The 19,406-nt window shown below is 40.1% G+C and overlaps 1 protein-coding gene across 1 annotated transcript in view; it reads right to left on the minus strand.

The window, feature by feature from the left end:
- b4galt2 (UDP-Gal:betaGlcNAc beta 1,4- galactosyltransferase, polypeptide 2) overlaps positions 1-19,406 on the minus strand; it is a 231,101-nt gene that overhangs the window by 115,259 nt on the left and 96,436 nt on the right. The window contains exons 3-4 of the mRNA XM_086273247.1: positions 2,923-3,041; positions 939-1,055 (exon numbers count right to left, since the gene is read on the minus strand). Coding sequence (XP_086129373.1) covers positions 939-1,055; positions 2,923-3,041 — 236 coding nt within the window. The remainder of the gene's footprint in view (positions 1-938; positions 1,056-2,922; positions 3,042-19,406) is intronic.

Consider the following 19,406-nt stretch of genomic DNA (forward strand, 5'->3'; position numbering starts at 1 on the left):
ACACCTAATGACAAGTAATGAAATAAGAAAGAAACCACTCAGTTCAGAAGAGTTACCCCCAATCGAGGGGAAAGAGTTAAAAACATTGTTTGTTTCGCTCACAACAGAACTTAACCAGGAATATGACCACAAATTCAAGATTGTGACTTTTGCTCATGGTGCAGTATTGTGAATAATCAGTCCACGGATCAATAATAATGACCAATTAAGCATTAATATAATTTATCAAGCAAAACTGCTGCAACAAGTGATTTGTAGACATTGCACAGCTATAAATAACAAATAATTAATTCCTCCTTTAAAATAAATTTAGAAATACATAAAATGAAGAGCTGCACTTCATAATTTTCATTTTCATGAAAGAGTAGAGTGAGAAACACAAAGAAGCCATCAACTTATTGGCAAAAGCAAAGTCGGTCCATAGCCTGTTTTTCTGTCGACCTAAGCCGAAACGTAAACATACAAAAAATAAGCCTACTTTTATTTATGTTCATTAATAGTCTGATAAATTACTCACATGGAAACCAAATCATTGTTTTTCAGTTTCAGATCATCAGCGTCAATGTTCTTCCCTTGTTTCTTCTGTGTCTCTCTCAAACTTACATGAAGGTGTTACCAAAGCCTGCAGACTCTTAAATATGCAACTGCTGGTCAGTTAAAAATAAACAGGTGGTCTGTTCAGCTGCTTCCCTGGAGGTCACCGCAGTTCCCAGGAGGTCACAGATCTGCATGTTTGATTTGGCCAAATGCCCACCCTCCCATTTATCCTGGCTTGTGACCTCCTGTGGATGGGTTTGTATTTCCTCACAGTCTCAAACCAGAAATCCTTCACGTGAAAGGCAAATTTGTTAACCACTACACCAAGAAGCCACCAGGTCACTTAAAAAGAAACGCCGTATTGCAGTTCTTACTGCCGTTCAGGCTCTCTGACATCCTACCTGGTTGATGATGTAGATGCCGTAATCAATCTTCTGGCGTCTGAGAATAGGGTGGAGGTAATGGAGCCAGTACTTTAGGTGATTCTCTCTGTGACGAAACGGGATGATGATGGCCACCTACACAACAGGGACAGTTTCAGCTCGTTACCTGATTGTCCTGAATGTGTAGATTTATTATAGATCATATCCCAGACATTACCACTTGACTGCCACGACCTAAACCTGGTTCTGTTGGCGGTTTCTTCCTGTTTAAAATGAAGTTTTCCTTGAGCACCTTGAGGTTACTGTTCTTGTAATGTGGCACTATAAACACACTGAATCAAACCGAATGACCACAAACACACACCAACTAAATCTCTAACACGAGTGAACTGTTATTTCCACAGCTCCTGTTAATGTCACAGTGAACATAAAGCGGGTTCTTATCCATAATGAATAAAGCACGCCAAGTGAGCAGAGCTCACTGGCATCGCATACTTGAGACAAATTAAGGGGCCGTGTCTCTGAACTTGAAGCGAGTCATTTTCAGGTGTCCAAGGTTGAACCGTAATCTCCTCTGTGAGTTCATGGTAATTTTGTGTTCAGATGAAGATTGGCAGAAAACTAACCTTGGTTTCTGTATAGTTGAGCACCGAAATTGCCCAGATACTCAAAGAGGTGTCATGTAGAGGAGAAAGTCAAACACTGAAAATGCTGAAATTAGGGAGTTCTCAAAAAAGCTGCCCTCCACACCAATATAGCAATGTTTCATTTGTCTCCATTAATTTAAATCCAGTAAAAGTGAAAATGAACTCCAGTAAAAGAGAGCTGATCAATCAAAGTTAAATGAGAACATCAGTAAAGAAAAGGTGAGTAACAATTTTTGTGATATATATATTAACTTCAAATTTTGACTGTCTGAGGATCTTCTCTGCCGCATCTCTGCATGCGTGTTTGTGTTTTTAGTCTTCTTGCAGGTGTTGAAGTGAAGATGGGTATCGTGGTCATCAGCAATGCCACGATCCCTGGTGGCACTGCTCCACCTGGTGTGCCAGTGCTCCTATACAAGCAGCTCAGTGGCTGATACGAAACCGAGACGTTAGCGAACGTTGAACTTAAGGTCAGTGTCAGATCTGAATTCTGTCTGTAGCCTATAATGTTTAAAGGTTCAAATCGCTAATATTCAACTATCACATTTGACCAGTGTTACCTTTAGCTGTCAGAAGATCTATAAATGCTATGAAATAAAATGTTTCACCCATTCTTTTTGAAAGCATCACGCATTTTATGTGCGCTCACAGAGAGCCTGAAGCAGAAAACCTGAGTTAAGAGAGAAAGTTGATAACCACCGATATGAAAACAGTTATCTCAGACTGTGGTTAAAAGGTTTATTTAACAAGGTAATGCAAAGAAAGCCTGACTATGGACTAAGTCATGCAGATGGTGATCCCCTAGTAACCACTGGTTACTTGGGAAAATGTGTATTCATTCACCAGTTGGTTGCTAAGGGTAAATATAGGTTTGCATAGAAGTTGGGGCACCAAACCCCCCTCCCAAAGCAAACTGCTGTGGTTGCCTGTAGTTTCAACTCAAGCCCAAACAAACGTTCCCCTTCAAAATAAAAGTTGCACCATTTAGAACAAGTTAGTTACTTATTCAAATTTCAGTATCACTCAGCGAGTTTCCAGACAATTCTCCGTCTTCAAAGCAAACTACGAACTCTGAGTCAACACCTCATAAAAAAATGAAATAACAGTCTGTACCATTTTAAATTGGGTATGTTGTATTGTGTTAGCTTTTCATAATTTTGTCTATTTCAACATTTTTGTTTAGTACCTCATCATTGTGACTTCGTCCAAGTCTCAGGCACTTTATCAGGCACTAAATCTCATCTTTTATTTTTATACTGGCAGAAGCTGACTTCTGCTAGAATATATTTACCGTACAATGTGAAATATAGTTTATTCAAATGTTGTGAAATACAAATAGCGATGCATCTACAGACCTTCCATCTGGGCCGACAGTCTGGAGGCGTGTATCGGCCTCCCTCGGTCACATTGGGATTTTCTTTCTGCACTCGTTCCATCGTCATCTGGGAGCTGAACTCGATCAACAAACGCCCCACTGAGGAAAAGAAAAGAGACAGAGAAAGTGAAGAGAAAAGCATTAGTGGGATGAGTTGGGTAACAGACTAGACAGGGCATGAAAGAAGTGAAAGAAAAAAGACATGATGGGGGGAAAGAAAACAAGAGAGGGAATGAGGGACACGGAGCAAACGCTTTTAGCTTCAAAGCAACACTATACGTGTATCAAAGTGATGTGTGCAGAAATAATGATTTCAAGGGATATGTTTCGCATAATGCTTCATTTAATAAGACGCACAGGCTTTGGAGAACCCATACTCCTAAAAAACAAACAAACAAAGACTTTGAAGTCAGATGTGTAAACACATGGAAAGTAATTATGCAGCTTAGTGATAAACCCACATCATACAGTATGTTACATCTCTGCAAATCAATCCTTTGAGTACTGATGAGTCAAAAACTATCAGTGTGCAGGTGTGTTTATGTGCATGAGACCAAATTAAAAGAAAGATATGCTTTAAATCTCTGGCCTGGATGATAAATCCAGCCCCTTGCTCTGAGAACCGCCATCATTAAAACACCCGAGAAAGCTTCGCTGTTTGGACTCCGACCAAAGCCCCCAAACCACGGACCTCATTTCAACAAACCAGACTCTCAGCACTCATTCTCCAAACTGCAAAATGTCACTCATTAGTGCATGTCTTTCTTCAGCGGCTGGGAACTCATTAGCTCAAATCATCACGCATCATTTGATTCACCAAAAATATTAAGTAGTATTACATGATTTTTATCATTCAAGGCAACAAAAACAAGCCCTGCTTATGTATAATAATGCAGTTTATCTATATGTGACTGAAATCTTTAAATAGAAAAAGGACAGTCGGTGACTCGTTCTTCATTATCTGTTTTACAATGAACACTGTCACTGCACTACAGAGGAGAGAAGCACAACGAGCGGCCATGAATGTTTTCAACAATATGAAATGTGTTTCAGTCTGCAGATGAAAATAATACATGAAAAAATGCACTTCTTATGCTGTTTAAATAATCGCTATATTTCTGAGTTGTTCAGATTTTTGGCATTCATTAGCATGAAGTATTTTAACCTGTTCTCACAGTTAATACAAAAGAAAAAAAAAACTTCAGCACGGCCGTGGTATAGCATTTCGTACACGATAAATCTGGTGTAAATTTTTACCTGATATTGTGGCACCATGTGCTTAGGTTCCCACGTTCCCTAGCTCGCATAAGGAGACAAGCAGACGTCTCAGAGAGAAGGAGCTGCAAGTGATTCTCTAATGAGAATTTAGTACACAAAAAACAACCTCCAACAAACTACAATACTTTAGCAGGGAACAGTTTTATTGCATATTTTCCAGTGGTGGAAAAAACAAACTTGTTTCACCACTTGAAAACCCACCATTGAGTACAACCAGGACACGAGGACAGATGAAGAGACACGAGCGGCAGGATGATGTGCGACTGCAGAAAAACAGGTTAGAAAGCTTGACTTAAATTGAAAAATGTTTATTTCATTATGTGACAATGTTGTGCACCTGCTGAGAAGTTGCAAGACTAAGTTACTGAAATGTTAAGCGGTTACGTTATTTACTTTGAGACTTTTCCATCATCAGACTGATCTTTTCCCCACTGAAAAGCATAAGTTCCACAATACACTTTTAAGCAATGAAGTGCCAGATTTACCAAATATGATACTAATTAAAAATCATATATGCAAATTTATATTTTATTATTATTTTATAATTTAGGCTTTAAAGGCTTAAAATTCCCATTGAAAACAATATTACTGTGCTTGTATATGACTTGCTGTGTCGCTGTTGCACTACTGCTGCTCGCACCTCGTGGCAATGACTTCACACTTTGAATTAGGCAGTCTGTCATCAATGACAAGGATGGAAAACGTCCTTCATTTACTTACACGTATAAATGCTGCTGCCTTCAAACTGTAATCACCAATAAAACATTGTTGGTGATTTCATTTTTTTCCTACATCACCATGACATCATTTTGAGGCTACATCATCCAACCTGTACTGTTCAGATGGTTGTTTATTATGAAAGCATTTACCTTTTTAAGCTTTGAACATTTTATCTAAAATCCATCCATCTTTTCCTCGACGACACTACGAGAAAAAAATTAAGGGAATTTCCAGAAACCGTACGAACCCCGTGTTTTTAAAACGGCTACGCTTGAAGGCCACCCATTTAGGGTGTTTTGCCGGGAGCGTCTTGCCTCCTGCTTAATCACTCAACGATGGACTGTCAGTTTTAAACAGTTACAAAAATTAACTCATCGAAAACGTACACGTGAGAGGGATTCGACTGTGTTTGCTGGAGTGCATTGGTGTGTTGAGTGCTTAAAGCAGAGCAGGTAAGTGATGAGAAACGACAGTAAAAACAAAGTTTTGCCAGACTGTAACAAACATTTAGATAATTACAGCTAAAGCAGCGATTATGCATCAGTGTACATGGATTGTATGATTCCCATTTGTAAGTATGTATATTTACTGTGCAGTAAACAATCTACTTTCAACATACTTTTGGTGGCCAAGGTGTGTCTTGTGTTGTATTATGCACGTATAAACAGACAGTATTCGCAGCATCAGAGCACAGGAAAGAGAGGTGTGGCTCGTAGAAGCCCACGAGACGATAATGGGCTTAACATTGATGCATGAGCTCCGTGTTGAGAGGTCTGCTCCAATCAACACCGTGCAGGTGAGGAGTGTAATCAATGGAAACAAGGTTACATGTCCATAACACACCTCTTTATCACACCACAAGAGCTGAATGCAAACAGTCCCAGCAGCCCCTGACTACTTCTACCCATCGCCCTCCATCCCCTCCGCACTCGGGTCTCTTTCTTCCTCGTTCCCCTCTCACCCTAATGAGACAGAAAGTAGAACATGGTGTTTTCATCTTCTCCCTGTGATTTTTTTCCCCAAACTTAGTTTTCAGGCAGCTAAAACAAAACGGGGAGCTTACTGGATGTAGCATAACATAGTATACTGTGTATTAGGTTTTCTGAAAACACAAGAAAACATTGGGCGAGGTTTTAGTTGTTCCTCTTGAAGATAAAAGCTGGTTTATGGGGAAAAATCCCCCCAATAAATATAGATTAACATCATTGCAGCACAGGTCGTCCAAGTGTGACTCAAACTGATACTGCTACAATTTCAACTTTGCCTTCTTTACAATTCCAAATATGAACCGTTTAAACACTGGGATGCATACATTCACTGGTCTGCAACGATCCTCAGGTAGGCTGTGGTGTTTAAACTATACTCGACTGCTATTAAGGTGCCTGTATCATTACACCATCATCCTGAACTGTTGATACAAGACAGAATAGATGCTGTTTACGCCACACAATCTGAACGCCGTAGCAGAAATCAAGACTCATCAGCCCAGGCAATATTTCTCAATCTTCTCTTGTCCAATTTTGGTGAGCTCATGTGAAGCAGATATGGTCTTCTCCATACTTTGCTTGTAACACGTGGTTATTTGAGTTACTGTTGCCGTCCCATCAGCTTAAAGCAGTATTTCTATTTTCCTCTGGCCTCTGGCATCAACAAGGCCTTTCTACCCAGAGGACTGCTGCTTACTGGACATTTTCTCTTCTTCAAACCATTCTCTGTAAACTCATGAGATGGATGTGCAGGAGAATCCCAGTAGATCAGCAGTTTCTGAAGTGCTCAGAACAGCCCATCTGGCACCAATAACCATGCCACTTTCAAAGTTCCCTAAATCACCTTTCTTTGTCATTCTGATGCTCAGTTTGAATTTCAGCAGGTTGCTTTTACCATATCGAAATGCACATGGCAGCACATGATTGGCTGATTAGATAAGATATTTAAGATTTTGAGTTTTGGTCACAACCACTTGTTAAAAGGATTTCATGTGTAGCAATTTTGGTGGCTTGGCTCTAAGAGCAATATCAAGACCACCAAAACAGCACACACTAGGCAATTAATGACAACAAACAAGACACTGATGATGGATTAGAAGCTGGGGTCCAAAGTGGCTTGCAGGGGGCAACATAAGCAGTCTAATTAATGTACATCGTCTTTGATTTACTGCTAAAATGCACAGAATGGTATCTGCAGCATTTAGATCTGGATATTTGAGGGGTGATTTGTCTTAGAGAAAGCATGATATCGAAAGAGCTTAAAAACATAATCATGAAATAAAATACATTGGCATTGTCATTACTGCATGGTGAAAATGTATAGGTACAATTCAGTAATCTTGAAAAAGCATGGTGACATAGGTAGAGGAAAACTTTTAAAGATATTCAGACTGTGTCGAGCCAGAACACACAAATAACAGAAAGAGAGCATTTTTGTGTTTGTGCATGTGTGATGCAGAAATGTGCAGGTTTGTGTATAAAATACACTTCAACAAACAGTAATGTGTTGTACAATGATAGCAGTGGAATTATCTACACACACACACACACACACACACACACACACACACCTAACATGCTTATCTAAGTGGCAATATTACAGTAATACATTATAATCACACTCTTTGATCACTCTATCTGGGACATCTGCTGCACTTTGGGGAATGCAGAACTGCTTTATCTGCAGATATATACACATAACACACACACACACACACACACACACACACACACACATTATATGACAACCAAATTTTCTGTCACAATACAGCTGTGTGCAGGCAAGAGTAGGACCCAAACGCAAACTCGCAGAGACAAAAAAGGTAAACTCAAAAAACACAGCTTTATTGCTGGCGTGGAGTGGGACACGAAAAACAACACAAAACTAAACTGGGGAAACTAAAGCACAAGGAGCCACAGGGGAAAACTCACACAGCTATGAGGGAGGACGCCACCCTGACAAAGAGACACATGGGGCTTAAATACACTGAGGGATAACGAGGGGGAATGAGCCACAGGAGGAGAGCACAGCTGAGAGTAATTAGGAGGACGAGACAAGGGAAGCAAAACTAGAAACATTAACATAGGACAGACTGTGAAAGTAAAACAGGAAACACACTGATGGAACTCAAGACATGTAAACTTAACAGACTGGGGAGACAGAACATAGGGACCAGAAACATGGAACAGAAAGGCACAGTAGACACAACATGAACATAACAACGCCACAGGGGAAGAGTAAAACAAAATGCAGAAACACAGGACCTCTTTCAAAATAAAATCTGAAACATAATGAAACGCAAACATGACAACATAAGAAACACAGACATGAAGCACATGAAGGACAAGGGAGACTTAACGGGGTTGGATACACAAGGGGAATCTAATAACAAACGAACTTAGATAACCTAATGAACAAAATAAACTCAAACTTAAAACGCTGGGTCAAAAGACCCAGGATCATGACATTTTCCCCTCACAACAGTAACGAAACAAAACGGCAGAGCTATTAGATTAGCAGCACTCCCTTTCTCTTCCTCCCTTCCTGCCATTGTTGCTCCTATTCCCCCTCCACTGAACCTAGGATCCGTGGGCCCTAAGATGAAACAGATCAGTTTAATCTAGCTCTGCCAAGACTCCCCTCAGACCCCAGTGTTGCTACATACGGTGTAACAGAGTTCTCTTATTATCTGGTCTATCTAGACTGTATAAATAAAATGCAGAAATACCTTTAACAACTGTGGTTTAAAAAAGAAGTCTGGTTGTATAGAAGGATACGAGAAAACTGCCCAATTTCTCAATTGATTTATAACCATCCATCCATCCATCCATCCATCCATCTTCATCCGCTTTATCCGAGGCTGGGTCGCGGGGGCAGCAGCCTAAGCAAAGAGGCCCAGACCTCCCTCTCCCCAGCCACCTCCTCCAGCTTATCCGGGGGAACACCAAGGCGTTCCCAGGCCAGCCGAGAGATATAATCTCTCCAGCGTGTCCTGGGTCTGCCCCGGGGCCTCCTCCCGGTGGGACATGCCTGGAACACCTCACCCAGGAGGCACCCAGGGGGCATCCTTGTCAGATGCCCGAACCACCTCAGCTGGCTCCTTTCGATGTGGAGGAGCAGCGGCTCTACTCTGAGCCCCTCCCGGATGGCCGAACTTCTCACCCTATCTCTAAGGGAGAGGCCAGCCACCCTTCGGAGGAAGCTCACTAAATATTTTCTGCATGACTTTATGGTCTCAATTGCTCATTTTATCTTACAGGATACAATATGATGCACATTTTGTCAATTCTGACCTTCTTCAGAGTAAAACAGATCATTGCAAGGCTGCGCTTCTTTGCAATGGACAGTTTGCTTAAAAAAAAAGCAAAAAGAAGATGGCTATGACATGGTGGACACATCAATCATTTACATAAGACCCAAAAATGGCATAAATATCCATCAGATATAAAGATATAAGAAGAGAAATACACATTTTTCCCCAGCCAGGTTACTGAGCATTGCTAGGCCTGTGCGACTCTTATAGGAAAACAAAACATGCAAAATATAACAGATTTTCATGGATCTGACAAATAAATTATCAATGAAAACCAATTAACTTGTTTAATCCTGTGTTTACTCTTATGTAGCTGATTGCAAAAGGGTAATAAAGTGAATAAAAGCAGTTTGATACCCTTGTGCACTGACTCAGTAGCTTTCTTTGTCTTTCTCTTAAAGAATGAGTTCGTGTCAATAAGGCTGTGAATTGGTTTGTCCTCACAGAGTCACTGGTCGGGCCATCTGACCATGCAAAACTCTACGACAGGCTGCCTGTTAATCAGCAGCCCTGTTCTGAGAGTTTCTGCGCCTTTGTGTTACTTAAGTGACAACTGAAGCGGCGCCAGGGTCAGATTTCTGAGAGCGGTTCTGAGTTTATAATTGAGTTTGGCTCTTTGGCCTCAGGAAGGGGAGGGAAATGAAAGTTAAAGAAAGTGAATAAATGAGAAGAAAAACGGACAGAAAGGAGAGCGAAAGCTGGAGGAAGAGGTTGTTCCTCTCCCTCCTGCTTCCCACTGACACTCTGTGACAATAGAGACTTTCAGCTCCCTGAATCTTATTAGCCTGTCCACTCTCTCAATCTCTTTTCTTTCAATCATTTACAAGTGCCTCCACCGAGCACAGGCCATAATTGAGATTCTTCCCATTTTGATGAAAGAAAGAAAAAGAGCATGAGGTACAAATGGGTGTGGAGGAGAGAAAAGGGAAAAGAGTCAAAAGTCTTCACGTCAGGTACCTACTTCTGCTAACATAGCGTTCATTTTGTTTATCTTCAGCACACTTTGTCCTTGTGTTAGCGATTTTACACCCTCTTCCAAGACTCATTACTGTGGATTGTGAAAATCATCGATGGCAAAGGCTATGCTCAGCTGTGAAATCCTGCCCGTGTGTCTGTGTCTGCATGTTGGGGTAAATTTATTGGATCAGAGGATTAGAGGTATCTGAGAATCTCCTCGACATGCAAGAAACACATTATCTGGTCGTGTGGGTGTGTATCTATGCAGAACACCCAGCGTGCACCCAAACAGACGAGATAAAGGGTTAACCGTGGTGTATTTACACCGCACCAACAACAAGCACAAAAGGATGAAGAGAAAGCTACAGCATTCACAAACTCATAGCTTTGTTGTCGCAAGTCATGTTGCTGGAAAATGGAATCCACCAGACAAAAAGGCAAACATGAATCTCAAGCAAAGGATAATGTGAAACTGGACTGTTTTGGATTAAAAAGTAAAAGGTTGATGTTCTGCCGCTGTCTTTCAAACAGGATGTGTCAGACCACAAGAGACAGAATTTTCAAGACAAAATAATTTCCAAAGGACCTTGACAGAAAGAAAGAGAGAGAAAAAACTGAGCTTATCTTTTGCAGGGAAATGAACTGCTGTCTTGAAACAAAAAAAATAAAAATAATAATGTGCTTCAAAAATGCCAGGAAATACTGTTAATACTATCCTACAGAATATATAATATAATGTAGCCATTAGAGGGACATAAAAAATGCAGTGATTTCAGAAACAGGCGTGCTGTAAATGTTCTCTTTGTTTGGTTGATGAGTGTTTCAAAGCAAAAGGAAAAAGTCGGTCGGACCAAAGCCAGCATTTACACCCATCTGAGCTGCATCAACACAACATGTGTTTACATCTGTAGGCAAGTGCATGTCAGGTTAGGGCATAAATTATGACATACGCTGCAGTAAAAGTTACGGTGTAGATCTTGAGGAGGGTTTGGGGTTACGGCGCGCCTATGGCGTAGATTTACTACATGAGTATAAATCCAACATAAGGCCACAAGCTGAACAGGGGTGATAGTTTCTGGAAGTTAGCCAGGATTGACTCAGGTCTGAGTGAAGCAAATTCCATCAACAGACAGTAAACTGTGGGGTGACTGTGCAGACATCGGCGTAGCTGCCAAATCTTAGACCCGTCCAACTACGCGTCAGATCCAAGTGGCAGATCAGCGCTGATATAAGTAAAGAAGAAGTCAGAACTGGAAAGTAATTGCTGAGTGTTTTCTTCAAAGTTTTTTCCACAGAATTTCAAGTTTTCAAACTGTTGCAACATCTCCCTCTGTATAATCTGTGAATCTCTGAGCTTCTGAGCTGATATATCATTAAAACAGCCGTAAAAACCAACACAATCATACACTCGTGTCTTCAACCCAGGTGTAGCGGCAGTGGTACAAAAATCGAGGGTTGCACAACTGGTCCAAGTGATACCAACGTGGCAATACATGCCAGCAGATGTGGTATCATTTTGGCCATGTAGGGCAGGGTGTAAGCAATGAGCATAAAAGCAGCCTCAGAAAGCAAAAAAAAAAACCCGCAAATTTTCTTCTAGCAATCATTAGAAATTAAACAGGTAAGCTGAAATCTGGTGCAACAAAGACCACCAGGATGGCAACAGAAGCTTTTGTTTGCTGTTATTTCAACATAAATCAAATTTATTCTGCTTAGTTTTACTCAACATTGTAGCCATTGGCTGCTCAAACCCCAGTGGCTCCAGAGAAGCCTGCATCCAGTTTGAGAAATGCTGTATCATAGAGAAGACGTGCGATATTATCCAAGGACAAACATTGTGAACATTATCAATAAACCAGTTAGGACCCCAAAACACCTTCAGCAGTATCGTGATAAAAAGTGAGAGCTTGCTGAATAATAAGCAGGATTGAATGTGGCTGTTTAAAAATTCAGATATGTGTAAGTTATTTTACACGCATTCTTTTACTTTGTCTTTTCTCACAATTCTACTAAAACTTGTCATGAAGTATAATCAAAAACAAAAACGCTGCCAGAAGCATCTTCCTTTGCGTTTGTTTTGCTCTCATGTTCAGACGTGTTAGCAGCCAAGAACTGGGAGATTTTTTTTCCTCATCAGGAAATGTTTTCTTTATTTACTGTCTGGTGTGATGCAAGAAAAACAATGTGTAAGCAAACAAGCCTTAACAAGAGATTTCATTAATGAGCGTGAATTTTAAGTAGGCCGATGAAAGTAATTACAGTGTGAAAAGCTGCAGATGCAAATACTGATTGTACAAAAGCTTGGTTTTTTTTTTTGTAGTGCTGTTTCTTACATCTCGTAACAATACTTTTATCAGTGTAAAGTCCTAATTATCAGCAGCAGAGCTGCAGATCATCACCCAAACAAGCAAAGTAAAAAAGCAAAAACAAAAATAAAAACACTTAATGGCTCAAATCCACGCGCACAGTATGTTCACTGACTGTTTTTGCTCTGAGATGGAAAAAGCTGAAAGTAGGGTGCTTGAAACAGATGGAGGATGCATGTAACACAACAACGTTTCCTGTCAGGGGGGGGGAAGAATAAAGGTAAGAAAATAAAAGCACAAAAAGATGAACGATACAGTTTCAGATGCTGAAGGACGGCAGTTGGAGAACAAACACAGACAAAAAGAAAAAAGAAAGAACATGAAAACAGTAATAACACAGGAAACACAAAGTGATGGGGAGTGACAGATCGTGTAAGCCTGTGAGCCAGATGCTAAGCAACACCACTCCACACACTGCACTGCAGTTCTGCTACTGTCGTTGTTGCTTTTGTAATTTCCTCTGTGTCACAGGCTGTCATACACCAAATATCAAGAGCCATTTACATTATAACACAGACTAGTGCGCTACAATTGATACAGAAACCCTGTTGTTGCCTCTTTGATTCATCACAACAGCCTTTAATTAACACGGAGGTCATGTGATTGCTTTCATTTCTCTGTTTGTTTGTTTGCTAGCAGGATTAATCAAAAAGTTCCAGATGGATTAGCATGAAAATGTGACCAGAGGTGGGGGTTTGGTGCAAATTAGACGTGATTAACCTTTCAAGTCGGAGCCACGCATTCTTTTTTCTTAGCAAGACATTATGTTCCACATATTCACTACTAATAAATATATATATTAAATCCTAATTGAAATAAAAAATTGTGACACTTGATGTTCTCACATAAATATCACAAAGTAATCCGTACCCAGGATCCAGAAACTCAGTTTGTGCTTGGTATGGGGGAATTTTCAGCCTTGGCGGAGGGATGTAGACTTGGACTGCTCTTGCTAACAGAATGATCCTTTAATTAGTGGCAAGTAATATCTGTCTGAATAATAAGGGAGAAAGAATCCTTGCATAAACACTTGCATGAGCACATACACACATGCAAAATAAAAATGTGATATATGAAGCACATATGAGAGGAATGTTTCTTATTATGCCATTTAATATTGGGGATACTTTATTCAAAACAGTAATTCTGATGTTGGTAACCACTATCTTGATCCCCGTAGTCTTTGAATGGTGTTTTAGGTTTTGGCAATTAGTTAACGCAAAGAAAGCTAGCTAGGCTGAACTTGCTCACCCATCTGAGCTTTCACTACCAATCACAGAAACCTACGTGTTCTTGTGTTACTTTTCCCCAAATGTTGTTTTTGGCACAATTTGGATTATTCTCCCTATTGCTCGATATCAAATCTGCATGATTGGCAGATGAATTAAGAGTGGCACACCAGCATGTGTCCCTTGTATAAGCATAAGTGTCTGTTTTTGGCAGTACAACTACAGGTCCCACTGCCGCTGTCCAGCTGGCATACTGACGTGCTAGTTGGCACATGTGCTGACCTCGACACACACACACACACACACACACACACACACACACACACACACACACACACACACACACACACACACACACGTAGTTGTGTATCCCGAAACAGCCAGAGCCAAAGTCATGATGACTTCAAGGCCATGAAACTGTCAGAGCACTGTGTTTGGAGTGGTCGTTGGGACAGACATGAAATAGTGCAGGAAGCTCGAATCAGGCTGCCAGAGAATTACAATCCAGACACAACTGTTCCTGATGCCAGGACATCATCCAGGAATAACATAGCAAAATACATAATTATCGAGTATTGAGTTTAAGTCAAAGCTGAGGTGTGAAATAACGTGTAGCAGCTAAAAGCAACTTTTTTGTTAATCTAACACTGAGATCACATCAAAAATCATCACTTGTTTTTTTTAGAAAGTTGAGTATCTGCATGTTTAATGATGTGGAAAACATACAGTATCTGTCCTTTATATGCAAGCATTCTCTCAGCTCACAGCAGGTTCACAGTAGATGAACAGCCATGTTTGATTTGGCAGACTTTTATCCCAGACACCTTTTGTGATGCAGGGATTTGTCTCTCCTCCTTGTCTTAAATCAGGGATTTTTCACAGTTAAGCAAATGTGTTAACCACTGCAGTCATTCCACTTAAACACAGCACTGAGTCAAAAAGGTTAAAGAAGAGACCTCTGCAGCATCCTGCTTAGTTCAAATAAGTTCCTGTGTTAACAAACTAACCTGTCAATACGACATCCTCTGTCCCATAACTCAGTTATAAGTTCCTTATGTCTATGTTAATAGTAGCTGCCAAACTAACATAGATGACGAGCTACACTGTCCTGCAAACTTTAAGCCAAAAAGACTAGAAAAGGACCAGAGAGTGTCTTCTCTTTCCAAGGCTATAAAATATCTTGCACAAAAACTTTTCACAAGCTCTCAAATGTCGATTTCTTCACACAGAGAAAGATAACACTTTATTATATTGCAGGCAGGAGTAAGACTAAACCCCTGCAAGGATTCTACCATCAAAGGCCATTTTATTCATTTAAATTGCTCGTCCTGTCCAGGGTTGCAGACCCAAACGCAGACTTCATAAACAAACCCTTACTGAGGTGATGCAGGTAATCCAAAAGGCAGCAAAAAATACCATCAATTCCACAGAGCACACACAAGGGAGGACAGACAGGAACCCAGTATGACTCACAACAAGGAACAGAAGGAAACCGAGGCCTTAAATACACACAGGAGGTAATCAGGGAGAGTGGAAACACCAGGGTATCAAAACACAGCTAAAACTAATTAAAACAATTAGTTTTAAGAAAGTAACAAAGGAAATTAAATTAATAGCAAGGCACAAGAAACAGGAATGACCAAATTAAACAGGAAATAGCTAAATGGGACTCACATACAGTACTAGAGATGAAAACCAAAACACAAGAAGACACAAATGAGGCTGGAATAAACTAAAGGATCAAACATCTGTACAAACACAAATAACTAGAAGAAATAAACTATCAAAGTTATTGGAGTAAAATAAAGAAATAAATAGAAATGATATAACAAAACAACCAAAAATAAACATAAACCACACCATGACAGGCCCCTAGTTGTATGGCGTTATTTTTGTGCCACTATTTTGAGCGCTCATAAAAAAACATTTGCAGGTGCAAGTGTTGTATTTTGAGAAGAAATTTATTTTGAGCGAAGAAAAGCTAAATTTGAGTGAACAAAATTCATTGCTGCGTGCAAAAAATGTATTTCAGTGTTTGCTATTATACACACACACACACACTAGCAGAAATGTTGAGAGCGCAAGCAACGCATTGCAAGCAAGCGCAAATGCAAAAACTGAGCGAGAGGGGCTGCTAGTGTGTGTGTGTGTGTGTGTGTGTGTGTGTGTGTGTGTGTGTGTATAATAGCAAACACTGAAATAAATTTTTTGCACGCAGCAGTGAATTTTGTTCACTCAAATTTAGCTTTTCTTCGCTCAAAATAAATTTCTTCTCAAAATGCAACACTTGCACCTGCAATTTTTATTTTTTTTACGTGCGTACGTGTATTGAGAATTGCAAACACAGGAAGAAGACTGTTTCTGGCTCATCCTTGGTTGACCTTGAAGATGAACTAGTAGCCTAGAAACTACCATCGACATGTTTTGATGAACATGATGTCAAATATGAAATACCTCTTCTTGCAATAATGATTTCCTGTCAAGTGCTTGTTCTTTCGCTTCAATTCAAGAGGTTAGTTGATTTCCTCTCAACATTACCAGGCACTCTGGTGGAGGATACAACCCAATCAGCGATTGATCATACAAAATCTATTATCAGCCAATGGAACACTTTCTTGTGCTGCAGTTTTATGAATTAAAACATTTAATTGGCGACGGAAGAGATGACTCTGATTACAAACTAATGACAAGAAACGCAGCGTCTTTGTCTGTGAGCTAAGCATTCCCTGCTACTGTTAATCAAAGCTGCATTTATTTTATTTGAAATACAGAGAAATGAAACAAGAAGGAGCAGCCAGAGCGAGCGGTTAGATGAAGCGCTGCAGGTGACAGGCTGCACACCTCCAGCTTCTCGGGGAGGTGACCAACTGCTTTCACTGTGCCCTGCTGTTTGTGGACTCATGCCGTGTGCAGCATGAAAAGACCACAGTTGCTTACAGAATGCTGGAAAGGAGCCAATTATTGCATGACTTTCTTTATTAAGAACAACAAGAGGTTGCGTTGCTGCCCAGAGAAGTCGTGACCTGTAATATTAAGTCACATATACCACGGGAATCAAAGGATCAGCCCAGGCCAAAATCTCCTGATTGTTAACAAAATTCACTCTGATAGATGTAGGCTTGTGTGCAAAGACAGCTGCAGTCATCTACAGTCCATCACCATAGTAACAGTACACACAGCGTTAGCAAGCTAACACCAACTAAGATTTGCATGTATGCCTGTTTATGATTTGAACACTTCAATAACAATCTGGCTGCGCCTCTAGTTCCTTGAGATCCAACACTAATAACTTCCTGGACACCGTGTAAATTATAATCTGTAACTACATCCACACCATAATTCTCCAACATGTAGGACTATTTTGAAAAAAATATATATATATTCAACACATATTTAAAGAAGTTTAAAGACACAAAGGAGGTGTTTTCAATTGAGGACATACTCACACTCACTAAATTAATTTAAAACAAAAAACAAAAAACCCTTTTGGCTCAGCTGTGAAAATCCTAACAGGTGTCAGTCTTGCTAGATCAACTGTATCCCAAATACCAGCAAATGCACAGAGAGCTGCAAGTATTTTTAGCAGTACTTTAAACAGAGAAAGAAGTAAATGCTTCTTCATGGAGCAGGTGGTGTCAAGTAAATATTTCTAGCTGAGCCAAATGTGACATTTGACACTTCTGAAGGCCACGCTTTGACACTTCTTGCACGGATGTGTGCGTTTGTATGCATGTGTGCAGAAACACGCGCAGACACCTACAGACAGACACACTTAAACCCATCTGAGAGTATCAGTGTCCCTGTGTTCACGTCTGTCTTGATCTTCCTCAGCTTTAATCTTCTTTCCTTCTTTTCTCCCTGGAATTTTTTTTTTTTTTTATATGTCCATCACCATTAAAGGCCATCGACATACGTCCAACTGTGTTTGGACTCAAATCACATACCACACACATACACACTAAAATGCACGCAGGTTTAACTCTAGTGTTTGAGGTTTTTTGGAATGACTGGTGATATTTATGATGTTAGTCTTTAATTTGTGCTATTACTTTATAGTTATTCTGATTGTCTGATTCTGTTAGTCTGATTGCGTGATTACTTTCACCTGAGTCTCGTTAAGGAAAACTTAATTTGACCTCTAAAAGCGGTTTTGCTGTGGCTCATTATTTCCTGAGTTACACTCTATTGTAATTACATTAGCTGTAAAAAAACTTAATGATTGCAAGGGTGAAGTGTGAGCTATATGTTTAAATTTAAATGACTTGCAGCATCAAGAAAAGAACAGAACAGCTACTGTGTTTTGCACCATATGGCTTCTTTTTTCCTTTTTTTAAAGTTGCCGCAATTAGTGAAACAAGCAGTGAAAAACTACCACAGAAGTCATCTGTGCTTGTCCTTACAGTCCCAGCAACATCAGCCGCAGCAGCACAATGAATCAAAGCAGCTTGATAAGTCAGACCCTCGTTTACTCCGGAGTGCATCACCATAATTAGGAGCCACAGGAAGTCATGCATGAATCCCCCCAGAAAGTAGTTGAAGTAGAAAATTGAGTTTTCTGTGCAAGAACAAGAGTTTTAGAGTGTCATTTTTATTATTGTAATTAGCATTATTACTTATACAGTATTTTCTGAATTTCTGCATTACTCAACTTCCTATAAGCTCCTTGCTGCTCACAAGGAGCATGTGGCCTGCCGGAGAAAGCTTCCTAACTCCATATCCTTTTTGAGTCTAGAAAAGCTGCTTTAAAGCTGCAGGGTGGCATTATTATTATTAATATTTCCCCTGCTTTCAGGGATTGTTTAGGAAGCAGATATATTAAACTGGTTCCCACTGTCTTGTGGGAGGAAAAAAAAAAATTCTTGGTCCTGGTTTTTGCTTGCTGTGCAAAAAGCTAACCTGGCTTTAAACAATGTGTATGATATGTCTGGATTTGCTCACCTGTGAATTTTCTGATCTGCCTGCAGTGTTGTGGTGGATGGTGGCTAGTGCTAAATGTTGCAGAGATATCGGCAGAACTCATCAGGTACGTCTTCTGAACCAAAATATGGATTGCTTCATCTGTTTGATTAGTTAGTTGACCTGTTCTACAGTACATTTATACGACTATGCAAACATTTATTCACAATCTAAGGCGCGCTACATATAGTATAATAGTAAGATCAAATATGCTTCTTTTAAAAGCAGCCTTAATCTGTTCAAACACTGGCAGCCTAAAATTGAATAACAGACTCACTAAAAGCCATACTGTGACTGTTTTTAAATTACTGTGGAAATCAGATTAAGGCCTTTCTGCCTAAAGTAATAAGAGCTATTTTGACTTTAAAAAAAAAGATTTTAATAAGTAATGGGTATCCTTTATAAAGAATATGGAGCGAAGAGGCTAATGAGTTTAAATGAGCCATTTAAAGAGTACATGGCCCTACTCACAACAGGAAATGTAACAGTGGAGGTGCACGTAAGACAGAGAGGAAAACCGAGAGTTGACAGAGAGGGGCTGAAAACACCCCGAGGTATGAAGGAAAATGCAGTCCGTTAGAAAAACCGAGACAGTGTGAAAGGTAGAAGGTAATGCTTTCAATCTCTCCACCTGGTGGTGTTTACCCAGCCGGAGGCC

This window comes from Aulonocara sp. 'chitande type north' Nkhata Bay, linkage group LG18 (genome assembly GCF_057382095.1).
Source record: "Aulonocara sp. 'chitande type north' Nkhata Bay isolate Kocher_YH1m ecotype deep benthic linkage group LG18, A_spYH_male_GT1.1, whole genome shotgun sequence".
NCBI lineage: Eukaryota > Metazoa > Chordata > Actinopteri > Cichliformes > Cichlidae > Aulonocara > Aulonocara sp. 'chitande type north' Nkhata Bay.